General features: G+C 36.6%; 1 protein-coding gene across 3 annotated transcripts; it reads right to left on the bottom strand.

The window, feature by feature from the left end:
* Window positions 1-2,409: 2,409 nt before the first annotated feature.
* LOC106895607 (cohesin subunit SA-2-like) lies at window positions 2,410-16,998 on the bottom strand. Of its 3 annotated transcripts, none has more exons than XM_014955105.1 (11): window positions 16,859-16,998; window positions 16,300-16,439; window positions 15,180-15,281; window positions 12,932-13,080; window positions 12,255-12,383; window positions 11,722-11,927; window positions 11,106-11,295; window positions 10,907-11,020; window positions 7,553-7,679; window positions 7,141-7,218; window positions 2,410-4,320 (listed from the first exon to the last, which is right to left on the bottom strand). In XM_014955105.1, the coding sequence occupies exons 1-11, from the start codon at window positions 16,983-16,985 to the stop codon at window positions 4,297-4,299; spliced, it is 1,386 nt and encodes a 461-aa protein (XP_014810591.1). In that variant the 5' UTR covers window positions 16,986-16,998; the 3' UTR covers window positions 2,410-4,296. The 3 variants fall into 3 exon arrangements, with proteins under 3 accessions (XP_014810591.1, XP_014810593.1, XP_014810592.1); XM_014955107.1 differs by having other exon boundaries at window positions 4,061-4,320; window positions 10,907-10,990; XM_014955106.1 differs by lacking the exon at window positions 2,410-4,320 and adding an exon at window positions 4,328-6,548.
* Window positions 16,999-18,149: the final 1,151 nt, after the last annotated feature.

The following is an 18,149-nucleotide window of genomic DNA, read 5'->3' as shown; positions in this document are numbered from 1 at the left end:
TTATTCTGATTTACAGTTCACTACATAAATTTTTTTTGAACAGTATTTCTAGAAGTGCAGAATTCAAGCTGTTATCCACTGAACACAAGCTTCACTTTTAAAACCTGTAACTGCAGCTTTTTCTTTGACAAAAGTAGTTAATATAGAGAAAATACGATGGCCTTTTCTGCATATCCAACCAAACACGCTCAGACAAGCTTCGCAGAAATCACACAATCCATTTGGGGACACATGGTCACACTGCAAAGAACCGCACACACACTCTAGATGAAGAGGGAAGTTTTCACACGGGGTTCTGTCACAGCCACCCAACTGCTCTGAAGTGCTGCAGATCATTTTTCTGGGTTATAGCATAATGCCACTACGATGTACATCTATGAAATCTGGCAGCAGCTACAAAAAACGCAGGAAAAAAAGCAATTGAATCTCCAGTTGGAAGGCACTTATTTACAAAATGAGTAATTATTCAAAGTCTAACTGTTAAAGACTTTTTAAAAAATATAAAATTTAAGATTTAATCATAGGAATACATTCAAGAAAGCTCAGCAACGTGAAGAAGGGATACAGGAGAGAAAGACAGCTGAGGAAAATGACAGGAAATGTCAAAAAACCCCCCAGGAAAATGTTACTTTTAAATAGAATTATTATACAATATCATCCCAGATTACCTTGTTTTCCATGAATTTGTCATCACCCACCTCCATCAAAGATACGATCCCTTTTGCTTAATTTCTGATATTCATTGGCATACAATCTCAGTACTAGAGATTCTTAGGATTACGAAAAATGAGGAAATGGCATAAGCTGCAATCAGTATCATAAACTGATTAAAAAAAAAAAATTAAGTGCTCAAGTTAGAATGGGCATTATTTTTCAAGAACCAAATTGTGTTTTTATCAGAAGAAAGAATGAACAAGCCCATGATACTCACCAGGCTGTTAAAAAAATAAAAGGTAACTATAGGTTCAAAAAGTAGCAAAACATTACCGTGAATCAAAAAATTCAGTGGATTTTTTATGGGTAGGAAGCTAAAGCTCATAGCACTGGTATCCTGAAATCCCATGCTAGGGTAAGTGTATGTGTAAATTATTAGGAAAACAGAGAGCCGTAAATTTCAAAGAGGCAATTACTTAGTTACACCAACATCAGGGAAGATGGGGATTTACTGGCTCTAACAAGCTACAGGAATCAGCACCACACCATCCAAAGGAGAAACAAACAAACAAACAACAGCAATCACTAACTTCTTACGTATTGTCTTTGGTTGTTTAATAACAAGAAATACTTTTTACAGAATACGTGAAGACTATTCCCTTGAATTTCACTGTGCCAATTCCTTCTCTGTGGCCTCTGGTAAACTAGAGGACAGGCTTTACTTTCTCCAAATTGTTCATTGTTTTCTACATTTTTATCACATATATCTTCAAAACTCAAATTTCTTTCATTTACATGTTTTTGTACCAAACCGGTTTAACTAGAACAGACTTTACATTGTATAGTGAAGGTATTTTTCTTGTGTTATAAACTTAGAACCTACTAAAACCATTTTCCACAAGATACTATTGAACTTACAGCAGGATTTAGAGACAGGAATGAACATTTGTAATAATAATAATAATAAAAATAAAATCCAAAGTTACATTAGCAAAGATTAGTATTACCTCTAAGATTTTAAAATCTCTCCCTTTAAAACGCCTTGTAACAGAGAAGAGTTTTCGCCACAGCCAGAGCTGCTCAGTAGCTGAGGGGAGTGGGAGGGGAAGAGATGTTTAGTGTTTCCCCCTCGTTTCCTTGCTGTCTCGCCAACTGAGCTTCAAATGTTTTATCAGGTGTATGATCAATGTCAGACATGGACAGTAGCATACTTTCAGTGGCATTGCAACCGGACTATATACAGTAACGCCAACGACTGAATAAAAAGCATTTTGAGTCATCTCAGATAAAAGTTAATAGGAAAAAAGAAACCAACAGAAAGCCTATTGATACACCTTTAAAAAACATAACACAAAAATAATTAACCATTGATTTCTTGGCATGTAAAAGTTCTATACAAATTTTAAAAATTTTATTTGCAGGTACTAACCTCTTGAAAAACTCACTCTGTATTTACACTAATTCTTTTAACAAGTTTATCTCAAATTAAAGCATATTTAAACAATCATGATTGCATTAACTTTTCTACTTTAAATTATTACCCAATTAGTGCTTTATTCACATTTTAAAAACTTGTACAATTTATTACAAATATAAAACAGTGCAGTTTTTCATACATTATCCCAACTCTGAGACAAACACTTAAAAGACATGGAAAAAGATTTTGATTTCTATAAACATAACATTTGCATTACTCATACCCCTTTCTTCACTGTCCTCCCCTAGCCCCGATTTAAAAAGATCAAACATACAACATACTGTAGGTTTATTTTTATTCAAAAAGTTACTGTCTCAAGACATAAATACAAATCAGAAAACAGTACAATTAGGACAATAGAATGTGGAGGACAACAGGTTAAGGTAAATATATAAAACATTTTTAGCTGGTTGAAAACAAAGCTGTAAGAACTGCTTTCACAAAGAAACACTCCTTCAAGAGTAAGAAAAATCAACTTAAGTTTAAAATCATATATACAGTCCTCTCAGCAGTTCTATTAAATGCAGTGGTGTGAAAAACAATATAGGCAGTACTTTTAGACATGAGAGTATTTATTTATGTAAAATGAATTAGGCAGATCTAGTTTTGAGTTTGTTGTTACCCCATGACTTAGTAAAATATTTATATTTTATCATGATCCTTTAGATAATCTATGGTTTTTGGCTACCACAGCCGAATGTTTAATTTCTGAGTCTAAAAACAGGAAGCCTTTTTTGTATTCACCCATTTGGGGAGATCCTTGTATTGCAAGCATATTAAGGCATGGAATGATTAAAATAATATACCTCAAGAACTGAGAGACAAGTGACAAAAAATATACATATGTAATATAAGTTAATATTTCCTTTAAAATGATGTCTAGCTGCCTAAGCCTTGCAAAATGAGTCGATGTCAAAATGGCATAGATCCACTTTCTGTTTTAGACCAAATTTAATTTATTTGTGAATGGACACAAAATGAAGTTTAAAGCTTAGCTTTCAAAGAATATTATGGGTTGTTTATGAATTTCTATTATCCAATCTAATTTACATACAGAGGAAATGTACTGTAACCTGTTAGAAGTATCTTTAACCTGAAGACTGCTTGCAAAGACAGATAGATAAAACAATATAAAATACAAATTTAAAAATCATTTTTAAAGCATGAATTCTCATGCTCTTCTATTTTTAAACATTGTTAAACTTTCAATATATTTCTGAAACCTCATAATTTTAAGTTGGAATTTAAAAGTAAGAAAAAACTAAACAAACTGCGCAATTATAAAATCAGCACCAATTTATATATATATATAATTTTATTTAAAATTTAGATCCCTATTCCCACACTCTAATAAGCTGTATAATTTTTGTTTAGAATTTTTCTGCAAACATACTACAATAAGCTTCTTTTATTTGGAGACAAAATACAGTGGCACTACTGGAAGGAATTTCACAACATTACATTTTTCTTAAAGGACAAGCAAACTTTCAGGGTTGGTAATGGGCAAGCATGATTGAGATTGTTACTTTCTGGTAGTTCATAGTTTATGGACCTTTCCGAGAAGGCTAACATGAAGCTTTTGGAATAAAAGTGTATTTTAGATTAAAAAGCTGTTAAAATTCTGCTTTATGTATTTTTTTCCATAATTAGTTAATACAAACCTTCTGCTGCTGAAGTTTGCATTTTATTTAAAATACTGACACTCTTCTGGTTCTATAACTGTAAGAAAACCAATCCATTTATTATTTCAGTTCATGGATGTAAACAGCAATCCAGCAGAGCTCGTGATTATTTAGTATAGCCAGCAAATGTATAGAGAGGGGCTCAAATCTGTACCAAACACCTCTCAGACTGTTAGATTAAAACTCAGAGGGAATACTTCTTATGATCCGGAAATAAACTGATACCACATAAATAAAATATTGATTATTTTTTTCCCAACAAAAAATGTAGCTTATCCTCAAATTGTTTACTTGTCCTTTACATTTCCTTTTTTTCAGGCAAACAAAACTGCCCCTTCAATGCACTTGATCTTGAAAGCATGTCATTCTCCTTAGAGAAAAATCTGTTCAGAATTTCACTGTATCTACCACAATTTTGTATTGAAAAACTTCCTCTTCCACTTAGAAAATGACTTCACCACTGATTTATTTGCTGCTCTGGTATTAAAACATTGACACCCCAAGAACCTAAAAAAAAAGTTAGAAATGGTGTCAATTTGTAGTCTACTACACATTTAACAGAAACAAAGCAATTACTATATGATTTAAGACACTTCAAGATATGTTAAGGCATTATAAGTTTATTTTTCTTCCAAACTAGATTCACCACACCTGTGATTTCTGTAATAATATGAAAAGGGCACCTCATTCATTAGAAAGTATTTTTCCCACACTTGAAATTAACGAGATCCAGGAGGAATGCGATAAAGACTGTGCTCTAATTATTTTAGGTAATAATTGCAAAATAATTTTAGTTACTTGCCTAACTTAGATTTCTTTGACAATGCCATTCTATAGGCCTTAACATGAAATCAAGTGTGTAGTTTCCAGCAACTAAGTCTGGGACAAAAGACTGTATCAGCTGGCTGCTGCTGTTTATGTGCTCATAAAAACAACCTGCCATCTCACAGCAGCCAGCTGGGACAAACTAATATTTCCTATTGAATATATCAACTCTGCCAGGAAGACAGTGAAAAATCAAACAATCAGGTACTTCAGGAAACTGTGTGATTAAGTGAAGAAAAAGCTTTCCTGAAACGAAGCATCAGTTTCCACTTCCCATGTGGGAGCAATCCATACAGTTTTCTATGCCAATGGGAAGTAGGTTTCACCACTGGTGTCCAAAAAAAAAAAAAAAAAACCAAAACAAAAAACCCAGAAGATCCAGTTCTTGTGACTGTCCTAGCTTTTATAGAACTTTATAAAATCAGAAAGAGCCATGAGAGACTTAATTTTCCTGAACCTTAAAACCGCCGTTCACATTTATCTGTTTACAAACCAATTTCTACTCTTCTTGGTATTAAATTCACTTTAGATGCATCATACAGTATAGCAGCACACGAAGACACAACTGCCCTGGTGCCAGGAATAACTGGACACATCAAAATACGAGAATACAGTCTAAAATTCTGATCATAAAACATGTGCATCTGAATAAATTAAACGGCATTATTATGTCTCGGTCTATTGAAAACAAGTGCAACAGCTCCAAGAATAATGGACCTCTGAAATAAATTAAATGAATAAAGCAAATTAACTTTATTCAGAGAAGGTTTTTTGCGTTTATGAAAGTGGGTTTTTAACATTTAACATACTGACTGATAAATTCAGCCCTGATTTAATCCGGATTCATGCTGTCTCCTAAACTATTAGCAGAGCTTTCCCCATGTAGGCAGTTAAATTCGTTTAGGTGGGGTTTATGCTAAAGAGCAGCTGTGTTCTGTGATCCAGCTGTTTTCTGCAGTCCTGCTTCCAGGCTCAGCACCCCTGCTGGGGGTGTCCTGCCTGGCAGGAAGGTTTGCTGGATGGTGTCCCCCTGGAGCCCAGCACCGCTCCCTCCTCGCAGAGGGACCCGGTACGGCCCGTCCTGCTCCCAGAGCTCGCCCAGCAGTGTCCCTGTAACCGGCTGCCACCGTGTGGTGACACTGCCGCACTGCAGCTGAGCAGGGTCTAGCAAATCCTGGGCTCATGGGAGGTGATGAGCGAGAAATCAAGTCCAAGGAAAGAAACCTAGCTAACAGTAAAGCTGTTAAAACTAACCAGTTTTAGAAACTGAAAAGCTGAAAGGTTGCTGAAATCAGTGAAATGCACCTGTAGAAGGCCAAATTTTCAGCATTGTCAGAGTAATTAAAAAAAAAAAGACTGGTATTTCACAGATCTATCTGTTAAAAATCAAGAAGGGGAGGGGAAGAACTACTTTAAAACAGAACATCAGAAAACAGGTGATGTACTTTCTCAGTGTTACTTCAAGAACAGAACACACAACAGCCAGATGCACAGCCTAATCTGATTCATTAATACTAAAGCAAAGGCCTACTGGTACAAAATATATGTATTTGCATTTAAAACAGTATTTAAGACTTCTTTCTCCCATAACAAGAACAGGTTTACTCTGCAACAATACTGTTAAAAAAACATATACATAACCGTCTTCCAAATTCCACCAAGCTGTCCAAGATTCCCAGGAAGCCTTGTTGTACTGTCCTCTGCTGGCTTGCTGCAGCTTGTTATTTCCAGTGTAATTTTGTACCAGCTACACAAGGTCAAAACTGGCTGCATACATTACAAGTGGTTCAAGACAGAAGGAATCCCTCATGCAGATTTTTAAAAGAGAATAGAGACTGCAGATTTATCAAGTCGGAAAAAAGGGCAACTGCAAGCAGAAACTACAGACTTCGGATGTTTTGGACCTAAAACTTTACATGGAAAGAAAAAATACCTCTCATCTCTATAAACAGATAGCTGTATTATCTCTATTTTCTCCATTATCTTACTTATGCACAAAACTAAATATGCCAATTAAAAAAAAAAAAAGGCAAACCATCCAATGATGACAATTGGTAATGACATTAGAGTCACTCAATTAAGCTCATCACAACAGGAAACTTGCCTTCAATAGTGTGTATGCACAAATTTTATATATATATATATATATTTATTTTTTTTTATTATTTTTTTTTAAAGCTCTTTGCTACCTAACTTCTGCAAGGGTCTTTTCCATACCAGATGTGTTTTCTGCTCAGATTCAAAGGCTCTTGATTCTTATATAGCTACATATAAAGTATTAAGAACAAAAATCCTATCAACTTGCAAAGAACATTGACTACCTCAGGATTTATGAAGCTGAATTACAGCATAAAATATTTCACTGACTGTACCAGTCTGCCAAACTAAGCTAATGAAGACAACCTAAAGATTGCATTCTTTCCACTTAAAATTCATAGTAAGAGAGTACTGTAATCTTAAGACTGATTTTACATTATTTTCCTCTTAAGTAAGTTAACCTACCGATTCATCCATGATTGAAGCGGGGTCAAAGAAATCTGGTTTTAGTTCCGTTCTTTCTCTCCTGTTCTTTGATGGTGGCTTTAGAAAGCAAGCAAATAAACATGTTAACTGTAATTTCAGAAAAAACCCAGAGTTTTTAAACTGTAATAAATGAAGCTGAACTCCCAAAGGGTAAGAATTTACAGAGGATAAACTCTCTCACATTATTAATACAGGAAGTGCTCTTGCTTTTTGTATCACAGTTTGAGCAGATGGCACTGGTATAGAGACCGTGGCACAGCCGGTTAAGAATGCAGAGATCAACAAGAATCATTTTTCTGTTTCAGCAAAAGGAAAATTTGATTCAAATATCCTACTTTAAAAGTGGAAATACAAATCCAAATTCCACTAAAAAGACAAGTAAATTTCTTACTAGGTCTATGTCCATGGTGTCAAAATCCATGCCTTCATTGAGATCTTCAATCCGACCTTCTGATGACATCATCACATCTTCAACAATTGGCTCTTCATCATCTTCCATTAGACTTGTGCCACGTCGACTGAAAAGGAAAAAATGTATTGTTTAGCACTAAAGTTAAGTTCTATGCGAATATTTAAAAAGCTAATGTCCAGTAAGGAACTGCCAACAAATAATAATTCCATTAGACAGAAATTAACTAAATGCGTAACTACTATTCAAAAAAGCTGGTATTTAACCAGCTAGAAAATATTAAGAGAATGAGGGAGAATGACTAACAAAGATCAGCTTAGGAACTTTGTGGTACATCTCTAAATGGATATTCTGAGAGGCTGAAGGAACTGATAAGCAGATTAAAACCACACCAAATTCAAAGATTTCCATGCAAGTATTTATGCTCAAGTGAGAAAGAACTTTTGCCACTTAAAGAAAAACTCTTCCTGCCTTACGTCAAGGCAAGGAAGAATGTCTTTGCAATAAAGTGGATGCATAAATCCATTTTCAGACACTTCCACACAGTCCTTCATCCTCTTTCCTTGCCACTTCTACATGCAACATCAAACCTTATGAGAAGAGTTAGGAGTCATTCTAATTATACTAACTGGTGTCACTATAGTAAAAAAAAAAAAAGCAACCACCAACACTGAAATTGTGTTACATGAAGTACTGGTATTAAAGAATAAAAAACATGTAGGGGAAGGATGTAAAGCTCCTCAATATGTACATTCACTGGTTTTAATAAACAACTTGTACTTTTCTTCTGTAGAACCACATAGTCTTCATTAAAGCAGAAGTTCTAAGACTAGTCTTCCCCTCTTAAGCTAGAAAAACTCTGGAACGTAATTTCATTAGCCTGTCAAAATGCACTTGTGATGAACCACAGTGAAGCAAGTGACACTACAGTTAGAGTGTATGACCTCTGAGGGACAATATTAATTTAAGAAACATTAGACTGTCTTCATCTTTGTTCACAATACGGAAGACTTCATAAGTTTTCCGTGTTTGGGTTGGGAAGTTCTACCAAAACTGGTATTACAAGATTCCTCACAACTTTGGTGTCAGTTTAGATCAGACAAAATCTGTACCGATCACAGAAATGCTAAGACTGGAGTTTCTCTAAAAGGAATACTCTTGTTTAAATAATAATATAAAAAAACCCACCAGCTGAACTTTAAACTTACAACTCTGAAGCCAAAGAAGAAAGTAACAGTGGAATTAAACTGAGCAGAAACTTTCTGCTTCACACACTGAACAACTTTTTTAATGTTCATTTCTAAAAATGATTCTGCAGTTAGGAATACATGATGTTTCACATGTTCCATTATCTGCCACAGATAGCGTTCAGTTCAACAACCAGTTCCCTTTATTACAAAACTCACTACTATTTAATTTTTCTGGCATTTGAGCTCAACTGAAGCTCAAGGGTAGTCTTGGGTGCTATGACCATGAAATGGTGGAGTTCAAGATCCTTAGGGCAGTGAGGAGGGGGCACAGCAAGCTCACTACGTTGGATTTCAGGAGAGCAGACTTTGGTCTCTTCAGGGATCTGCTTGGCAGAGTGCTGTGGGATAAAGCTCTGGAGGGGAAGAGGGGCCCAGGAAAGCTGGTTAATATTCAAGGATTAACTCCTCCAAGCTGAGGAGTGATGCATCCCAACAAAGAGAAAATCAGGCAAAAATGCCAGGAGGCCTGCATGGATCAACAAGGAACTCCTAGACACACAAACAGAAAAAGGAAGCCTACAGAGGGTGGAAGCAAGAACAGGTAGCCTGGGAGGAATACAGATCATGGAAGAGATCCTCCTGGAAACTTGGCAAAGGGACATGGAAAGTAAGAAGGTGATCAGTGACAGCCAACATGGCTTCACTAAGGGCAAATCATGCCTGACAGATCTGGGGGCCTTCTACAATGATGTTGGTAGATAACAGAAGAGCAATTGATGTCATCTATCTGGACTTGTGCAAAGCATTTGACACTGTCAATGTCACAACACTGCCTCGCATGATACTCTTGTCTCTAAACTGGAGAGACATGGATTTGATAGATGGACCACTTGGTGGATAAGGAATCACCTGGATAGTCGCATTCACAAATTGCGGTCAACGGCTTGATGTCCAAGTGTAGACCAGTGACAAGTGGCATTCCTCATGAGTTGGTACTGGGACCAGTGCTGTTCAAGATCTTTGTCCTCAACATGGACAGTGGGATTAACTGCACTCTGAACAATTTTGCCAATGACACCAAGCTGTGTCGTGTGGTCAACACGCTGGAGGGAAGGGATGCCATCTCCAGAGGGATCCAGACAGGCCTGAGAGGCGGGCCTATGCAAACCTCATGAAGTTCAACAAGGCCAAGTAAAAGGTCCTGCATGTGGGTCAGGACAATCCCAAGCACAAACACAGGCTGGGCAGAGAACGGACTGAAAGCAGCCCTGAGAATGACTTGGTGGTGTTGACTGATGAGAGGCTCAACGTGAGCCAGCAATGTGCACTTGCAGCCCAGAAAGCCAACTGCATCCTGGGCTGCATCAAAAGAAGCGTGGCCAGCAGGTTGAGGGAGGTGATTTTGCCCCTCCATTCCACTCTGGTAATACCCCACCTGGAGTACAGCATCCCACAGTACTTAGGTTGACTGCAACATAAGGACATAAACTCGCTGTTGGAGCAAGTCCAGAGGAGGGCTGCAAAGGTGATCAGAAAGCTGAAACACCTCTACGAAGGAGATGCCTGGAGAAGAGAAGGCTCCAGGGAGACCTTAGAGCCCCTTTCCAGTACCTAAAAAGGGCCTAGAGGAAAGATGGGGTGGGACTCTTTATCAGGGAGTGTGTCAGTAGGACAAGGGATAATAGTTTTAGACTGAAAGAGGGTAGATTTAGATTAGACATTAGGAAGAAATTCTTTACTGTGAGGGTGGTGAGACACTGGAACACATTGCCCGGAGAAGCTGTGGATGCCTCATCCCTGGAAGTGTGCAAGACCAGGCAGGATGGAGCTTTGAACAACCTGGTCTAGTGGTAGGTGTCCCTGCCCATGGCAGGGGGGATGGAACTAGATGATCTGTAAGGTCTTTTCCAACGCAAACCATTATATGATTCAAAATAAGTAAGAAATTAAACAGATCTATTCTGCTAAATGCATCGCCATGCACTTTTACCACTGTTTTTCTAAGGTAACTTAAAATTTTAAGCCAAAGAAAAACACTATTCAAGAACTAGAACATGTATCCCTCTTAAAAGATAAAGGAGTAACACTATAATTAATAAACCCTCTCCTCCCCAAACCACCAAAGGAGCATTTCACTCTCACTCACATGGCGTGTTGCAAGTTGGTTCTCAGCTTCACGTAGTTCATCGCTGCCCTCTCCTGTTGTTGTCGCGCGGCTTCTTCCTGTTGCCTTTGAGCCAACATCCACGTTACTTGCGTGCTTAAAAAGACCATTATTCTATTTTAAACATGAACTGGTTTTGTGTATGAACACTAACACAAAGCAGACCTACTCATCTACGTACTTGTAATCAAGTGGAGCTTGATGGTGTTCAGGCTGCATAGGATAGACACCCATATAATTTTCTTCAGGTCGCAATCTCTTGGGCTCCCTCATTATTGTGGAAGTAAGCTGAGGTGTCTGCATCATGACTGGTGTGTGCATTGTCTGCTCCCTGTTCAGCCACATACTGTCACTACTGCTGCTTTCTTCAGCTGGCAGGAAACAGGACATCAGTAAAGTTTTTCAAACTGGTCTAAAACTTGAATGTTTAAACACAACTTAAATGCATGTACTTTCTGCTTACTGAGAATCAATTTCTTTGTGTTTTGCCACAAAGTCTTAGGCCAAAAGGCCTGGATTCATAACCACTGCCCAGAGTAAAATACTTTTATATTCCGTGACTTAACACAGTACAGCGCCTTTATTTTCTTCTGTGAATCAGTGTTATGGTTTTCAGACTCTTCAAATGAATAGTTTTCTCACTAAAACATATACATGCACAGAAGTTATCCTGTTTTGAAAAAAAATACATTAAAGCATATGAATTCAGCCCAGCTAACAAATAGAGATTGACACATGTAGTGCGTGTAGCAGACACTAGTCTACTCTAGCAAATTTTAAGATGAGAACAGTTATACCTTCAGGTACTTTCCGTTTTCCTGTCGCTGGCTTTGTCTTCTTATTTCTTACTGTAGATCCTCGACTACTAATTCCACTAATCACTGACATAGTATCATCATCCCCACCAGCTAATAAAGAGTTTCTGTAGGACATGAGAGGAAGCCACACATCTTCTCTTCGTAGAGACATCTGAAAGGTCATAAACTTCTCCAAGTAAACATACCTTTAAATAGAAAAAAATAATTACAAAGATGCAATATATCTGTAACAAGATGTTAACATGCCATGCTATGTTCCTCATCTAGTTAACAAAAAGGCCTGACAACACTAAATCCAGAATGTTTTCTGTTCATCCACCATAAAATAAGAATAACAAGGATAAATACAATTTACCCTTTGTTATTATACTTGACTGCATTAGTGTAAAATTATCTTAATGTGTTGAAGATTCCACTTTAGGTGAATGCAGTACACATGAATAATATTTACAGAGGTGCATGTCTTTTATGGTTACCATTACAAATATTAAGAATACTAAGAAAATACTTACACTGTTCTTTTGTCTTGTCTGAGAAGTTTGGAGGAGAACTCACTCAGAATATCAAGGAACGCCAAGTTTAATGGTGGGTGGCTCTCACCTTGCGGATTAGGCTCCTTAAAAGCAAATTCTATGCCATCCCTAAGAAAAAGTTAAAAATTAAGTCACATAAAGCACAACCTAAAGAAAAAGTTCTAAGCATTGTGAGCTATCAAAACTGAACGCCTTTCCTCTACCATCAAGAAAGCAATAATTTGATGCTTCCGTATTTTGGGGGAAAAAAGCAAGCACTACTCATAATTTGATTCCAGACATACTCTGTCTATCATGACGTTTCTACCTTGCGTGTCAAGTTTTCGGCATGAGGCCAACATGACCACAGCATGACAATGAAGTAGATTGATTCTTACTGTTACAGGTAAGAGATTAAAAACACTTTTCGATGATAGCATCAACACTGCTGTCATTTACAAACTTATACAATGATGCTGAAGAACATCAACATTATTTAACATTTGGATTAATTCAGGGATAAAATGCAGTTATCTCGGAATTTACAAACAGGCTATACTGTCTCTAGTGCTGATGCGTTTTGTATTAACAAACTGATTTTGAAAGACTGAAAAGATATTTTAATGTTAGTCAAGAAGAGTTTCCAAAAAGGGAAGTAATATAAAGTACACAATTACTTGTGTAACATAGCAATAGCTTCTCTTGTTTTCAACTGATCCAGTCCAAACGTTAAAGCAAAACGTCGAGCAAGTTCCTTTATGCCACTGAATGTTGGTGATGATCTGTCGAAATTATAACCATTTTCTTGAATCATTTCATTGAAAAGCTGTAGGAAAATAAAAGGGAGATTTTCATTTATTAAAAGATTATGTCAAACTTTAGACCAACTGACACACAGGTAAGTTTCACTAAGTGTTTTACAGCTTTTTTTTCTTAATCTGAGAACTCCAAAAGACAAACATGGAGGTTTAGGAAAGCCAAGCCAAAGCTACCCCTGAAAACTCTGCACTTCAGAGTTAATCCTTGAAATGCACACTGCCCAAGCATGTGTCAAAGTTTAAGTATGTTGGATGACAGGTTTCGGCACCTCCTTAAATGAGGTGTTATACAGTTGAGAATGCTAAAAATTAGTAGGATACGCTGATATGTACACTAACCAAGAAGAAATAAACGGGGTAAATTCTAACCTGGTCCTTACTATCACAGTTTGTCAAACTACTATTTTCTAATTCTTCTTTTTTATCTTTTCAAACTACAAGTATAATGAAGAAATTCTAAAATGGAAACATGTCTTCAGGGAAGTTGCCGAAGACATGAGAAACTTTGCCACTGAGGATCACACTTTTAAGTATTCATCAATAAATGGCAAAGCTGAACACTCTGAACTTTACAATCCTTTTTCGATTTGATGAATCCCTTTCTCATCCTACTGAATTGGACTGAATTATCTTCAACAGTCAATTATTCTATTATTTTCTAAGTTTGTATAACTCACCCTTCACTTTCATATAACAAGGAATAAACCAAAACCAAATTTACTAGGGCTACAAACATTAACTTTTCATTTACAGAAACGTTTTGGCACATAGTTGCATACTTTTCTTTTATGTTGGTGTAGCTCACTGCAACTTAGTTATTCCGTTTATCCACTATCACTTCTAGTATTTCTTCTCTGGTTTTGAAGAAGTTTTCCTAGAAAAATATGCTAGTTACATGCTTAACTTCACATGTTTGTGGGGGGGGGTTGTTTGTTTTCCATGTTACTTTTTTTTTGTCATATTAGGATTGTATAACGGCCTCCTTGTTACATGTGTCATTGTACTTACTACATTCACTTCCTCTGTCTGCCCTTTAAAATATAAGGGGCTGGTTATTCACAAGACAGAAAAGACTAGTAAGGATAGCATTAACCCAATTATCACAATAAATTGTGAACTCTGGTTAAAAGTCAGCAAAAACTGTAGGAGTATTTAGTTGCGTATTTTATGTTGCAGTTCCACCACTACTTCACGCTGCTATCTGAAGGAAGGGCTTCATCCTCCCTCATACTGGCAGTAACCATATACATAAACCAGCTTAGTGGCTTCATTAAGGACTTTTTCTGGTTAGTTCTCAACCAGGATCATTATCTAGATCTATATCTACTATGTGGCTCTACGATCTCTACTCAAAAAAAAAAAAAACCAGGTGGGGGCAGAGAGGGCACAAATTGGGGTACATTTTCCCTTTCAACAATAGCAGAGATCTATGTTGGATTACAGTGATTTGTAGAAATATGGCTTTATTGTTCTGATACTGTAAATAAGATTCATGCAGATGGTTCATGTGAGCAGATGAATCCGACTCTGACCTCGCCTGAATTCATCAGGTCTTCACACAAACAAGCTCATTTACTGAAGAGAGCATTAAATCATGTTTTAATTTCAAAGATGGGTGAAGCCCCTACCAAACATTAAGAAATACTGAATTACTACAACTTCCCATTACTTCTCAGAATAGTTAGAAAAGCAAACTCAAAAAACCACCAACAAAAAAACCTACAGCAAAACAAACAAAAAAAACCCACCACACAGGCAGGAAGTGCTTTCCCTTGTTTATATGCTCATGAGAAGTAAACTAGCAGTTTCACAACATGTTTCTGAACACTCGCCTCAAACTATTAGTTTAGAGTTAGGAAGGTATCAGACAGTTACATTTGTTTCATATTGATCAACTTCTCACAAAGTTTTTGTAGCGCAGTATTTGGTAAGTATTGGAAGACTTCTGGCAGTTATTCAAATAGTTGCAGAAAATGAGCTTCAATTTAGACCTATTTATCTCTTCCTTCCATAAGAACTTCTTCATTAATACCTCACACTAACAAACAACGGGACATGATGTACAGAATGGAATTTCATGCATAAAAATATTGTAACTCATTCTTACCTGCTGCAAGCTAAGAATAAGTGTTTTAGCACACTGGATTTTGTCTATCTGTCTTGTTTTACTCATCGTTTCTTTAATAATATCACCATAGTCATTGTAATACTAGGGAAAATAAAAAAAACAAAAACAGGTTAACTTTCAATTTTTACAACTACTAGATTCTTCAGAAAACATCATCTAGGATTTGCTATTTTAAAAAAACGTGAACACTTTCAAAAGAAAAAAACCTAACATGTTCATGATAACATCATCAAAATGATTCCCTAAAACCCCTCCAAAATCATAAAAAACCCTCCAGTCAGAAAGAGTATATCCACTTCTTTTCATTCTTCTTGTTAGTATTACTTTAGAGGCAGAATGACCTATTTATCTTCAAGGCCATAACACATTTGTTAGTAACATGTGTTCCCCCCTTCAGGGTAGAAGATGAGAATCTAATCTTTTTAGTAACTCCTATAACGCTGGTGGGGAGGCTTTCTATTTTCTCTGCTGAAAGGAAGCACTTATGGATAGCACCGCAGCCATAATTCTTCCAGTGAAGATAGCTGCCTGTTCAGCTCTTTAACTATTTCGGGTACAATAAAGACCCAACTAATTATTTAGAGATTCAAAATACATGTACAGCACTCAGACAAAAGCAGGCTGCCCAAATTTAAATTTTTTTAAGGTAACCACCAAGGAGCAAAGCTTTATTATGTTCACAAAATGTGAACTCATATAAAGACACGTGGTGGGGGCTAGACATGATGAGGCTAGACACCATTGAGTTGACTTTTGTGGAAAGATTCTCAAGAAGCCTACTAATCACTATATTAAAAATATACCATCAGTGTAAGAAAATAAATCTTTTAAAAACAATGTAAAAATCATTATCAGGTTTCCTTCCTCCCTCCCCATTACCCACCCACTGGAACTGTGAAACTGATCTCGGACATTTTTTCCCTTATTGTGGAAAAGAACTTTTAAGGGCCTACAATGTACCAACTACGGGGTTTTGAATTCTTCACATTTTGAATCAGTTATCTTGTATGGTAAAAAAAAAAAAAGATAATTACAAAATCCACAACTACTGTATTCTAATCATTTTACGAAGTATCATTACACTAGGCTTCAGATTTACCTTCATGTATTGCTTGAAAATGTCTGCAGCTGTATTCATTTCCACCACAGTATATACAATGAGTTTACAGAAAGCTGCAAGTAGATTTCTTCTTTTGTGCAATGCTTCAATTTTGCTAGCTTCATCATCCTGCTGTCCATCTAGAAAGAGTTCAGAACATTAAAACCATCGTATTTAAATACTTCATATTTAATCAGTGTATATCAGTCCTGTGGGCTAATGGTCAGGATTCAGAAAATCAAATCTCAATTCTGACAGCAGTGCACTTCATTGCTCACTGACAAGTCTTTTTTCCTGGTACAGAGACATATATATTTGTGCCTATCAAACCAAACCCTTACCACAGTTTTCCTATGTGTCCCCAAAACATAAAATGCCGTCATTGACTGTTGACTTTTAAGAGACAAACCTTCCTCTGCGCCCATGTACAACTCTCAATGTCAGAAAAAAAGAAAAAAAGAAAAAAAAAAAAGAGTAAAAACCAGAAAAAAGCATAAGCAAACAAATTTATTAATAAGAAGGGCAAATAATGTAAAGGAAACCTAAGTTTTGTACAAACCTGCACTATTATTATCATCATCCTGATCAATGAAGACATGATCCAAAATAAAACTGAGTAGCTCAGATTGCAGTGAAGAATCAGGAGTGTAAACAAGTGGCTCCAACATGTCACGTCCTCCTGTCATAATCTGATGACTGAAGATCATCAACACATCGCACAGAATTGTAAAAGCCTATTAAAAAGAAACTTTAGTAAATACTTGCTTGGAAACTGGATTTTATTTAGAATAATGTACTTGAAGCCCAATGGTGTACATAGGCCATTTCAGTCCTAAACAATTACACAGGCCAACTGGAAGTGCAAACGTGCATAGTTTCTTACAGGAGGTTGCTGTATGAAGACTGGGGTCTCCAAATAAAAATATTGCACAGATGAAGCCAACTAAATATCAAAACATTGTTAGATTAAAACACGAGGATACAAACTACTATATTCTGCCTGACAGATAATACATTAGGTCACTAGAGAACTTTGTGGACACCAACCATGTTGTAGCCTCCTTTTTCCTTTTTTTACATTGTTTCAATCACATTTGTAAAACATCTTACAGCTAAAGTCATTCAACCCCTTTACGTCTTAGAGTATGCATTGCTTCCAAAGAAGCAACCACCTCTTCATTTTGCTGGCTAACTTGTGCATCTGACATCAGATTTACATGTCTGTTGTACTCCCCCTCCCTGGAAAGTTCAAACATATCAGTACCCAGACTGACATTCTTCAAACTAAGAGACCAAGGAGACTCTTACTGCTCCAACTCATCTCTTTGACTCTACTCTCTTAAATATTCCCATTTTAACGAACAGATCTGTTCTCTAACTCCTCAAAGCAAATTTTAAGAATTTCCTGGCCACAGAAATACATATGCTTCTCTGATGTGCCTTGTGCCCTTTCTTGAGATTAGAGAAGGAAAGCAGAAGCGTGTCTACTGTACCGTATGTGACTGAGACAGTTATAGTTTCTAGAGCATTCACCCGAGTCTGAGTTACAGAGTCCTTTAAAGAGACCTATTCAGAGCTGGAATAATTTCAGTTACTCACACTTTCACTCCCTTGTGATTTTGACAGTAGATAGCTCTCTGACATAGAACATGCTTATTCAGTTTCAGGAGCTTTCTTGTTATAGCAAGAATTTCGTAAGCTGCAGTTGTGCGACTCAGTGGACCAGATTTTCCAAGGTCCACTTGGAAAACCTTCCAAGTTATTGTTACCAGATTATTATTACCTTTAGCAGCATAAAGGTTCCTAGCCTTCTATTTGTTTAATTAAAAAGTATACCCAGAAGATAGTTC

The sequence above is a fragment of the Calidris pugnax genome, unplaced genomic scaffold (assembly GCF_001431845.1).
Source record: "Calidris pugnax isolate Ruff unplaced genomic scaffold, ASM143184v1 scaffold38, whole genome shotgun sequence".
Classification (NCBI taxonomy): Eukaryota; Metazoa; Chordata; class Aves; order Charadriiformes; family Scolopacidae; genus Calidris; species Calidris pugnax.
This window is presented reverse-complemented; position numbering and strand designations above follow the sequence as displayed.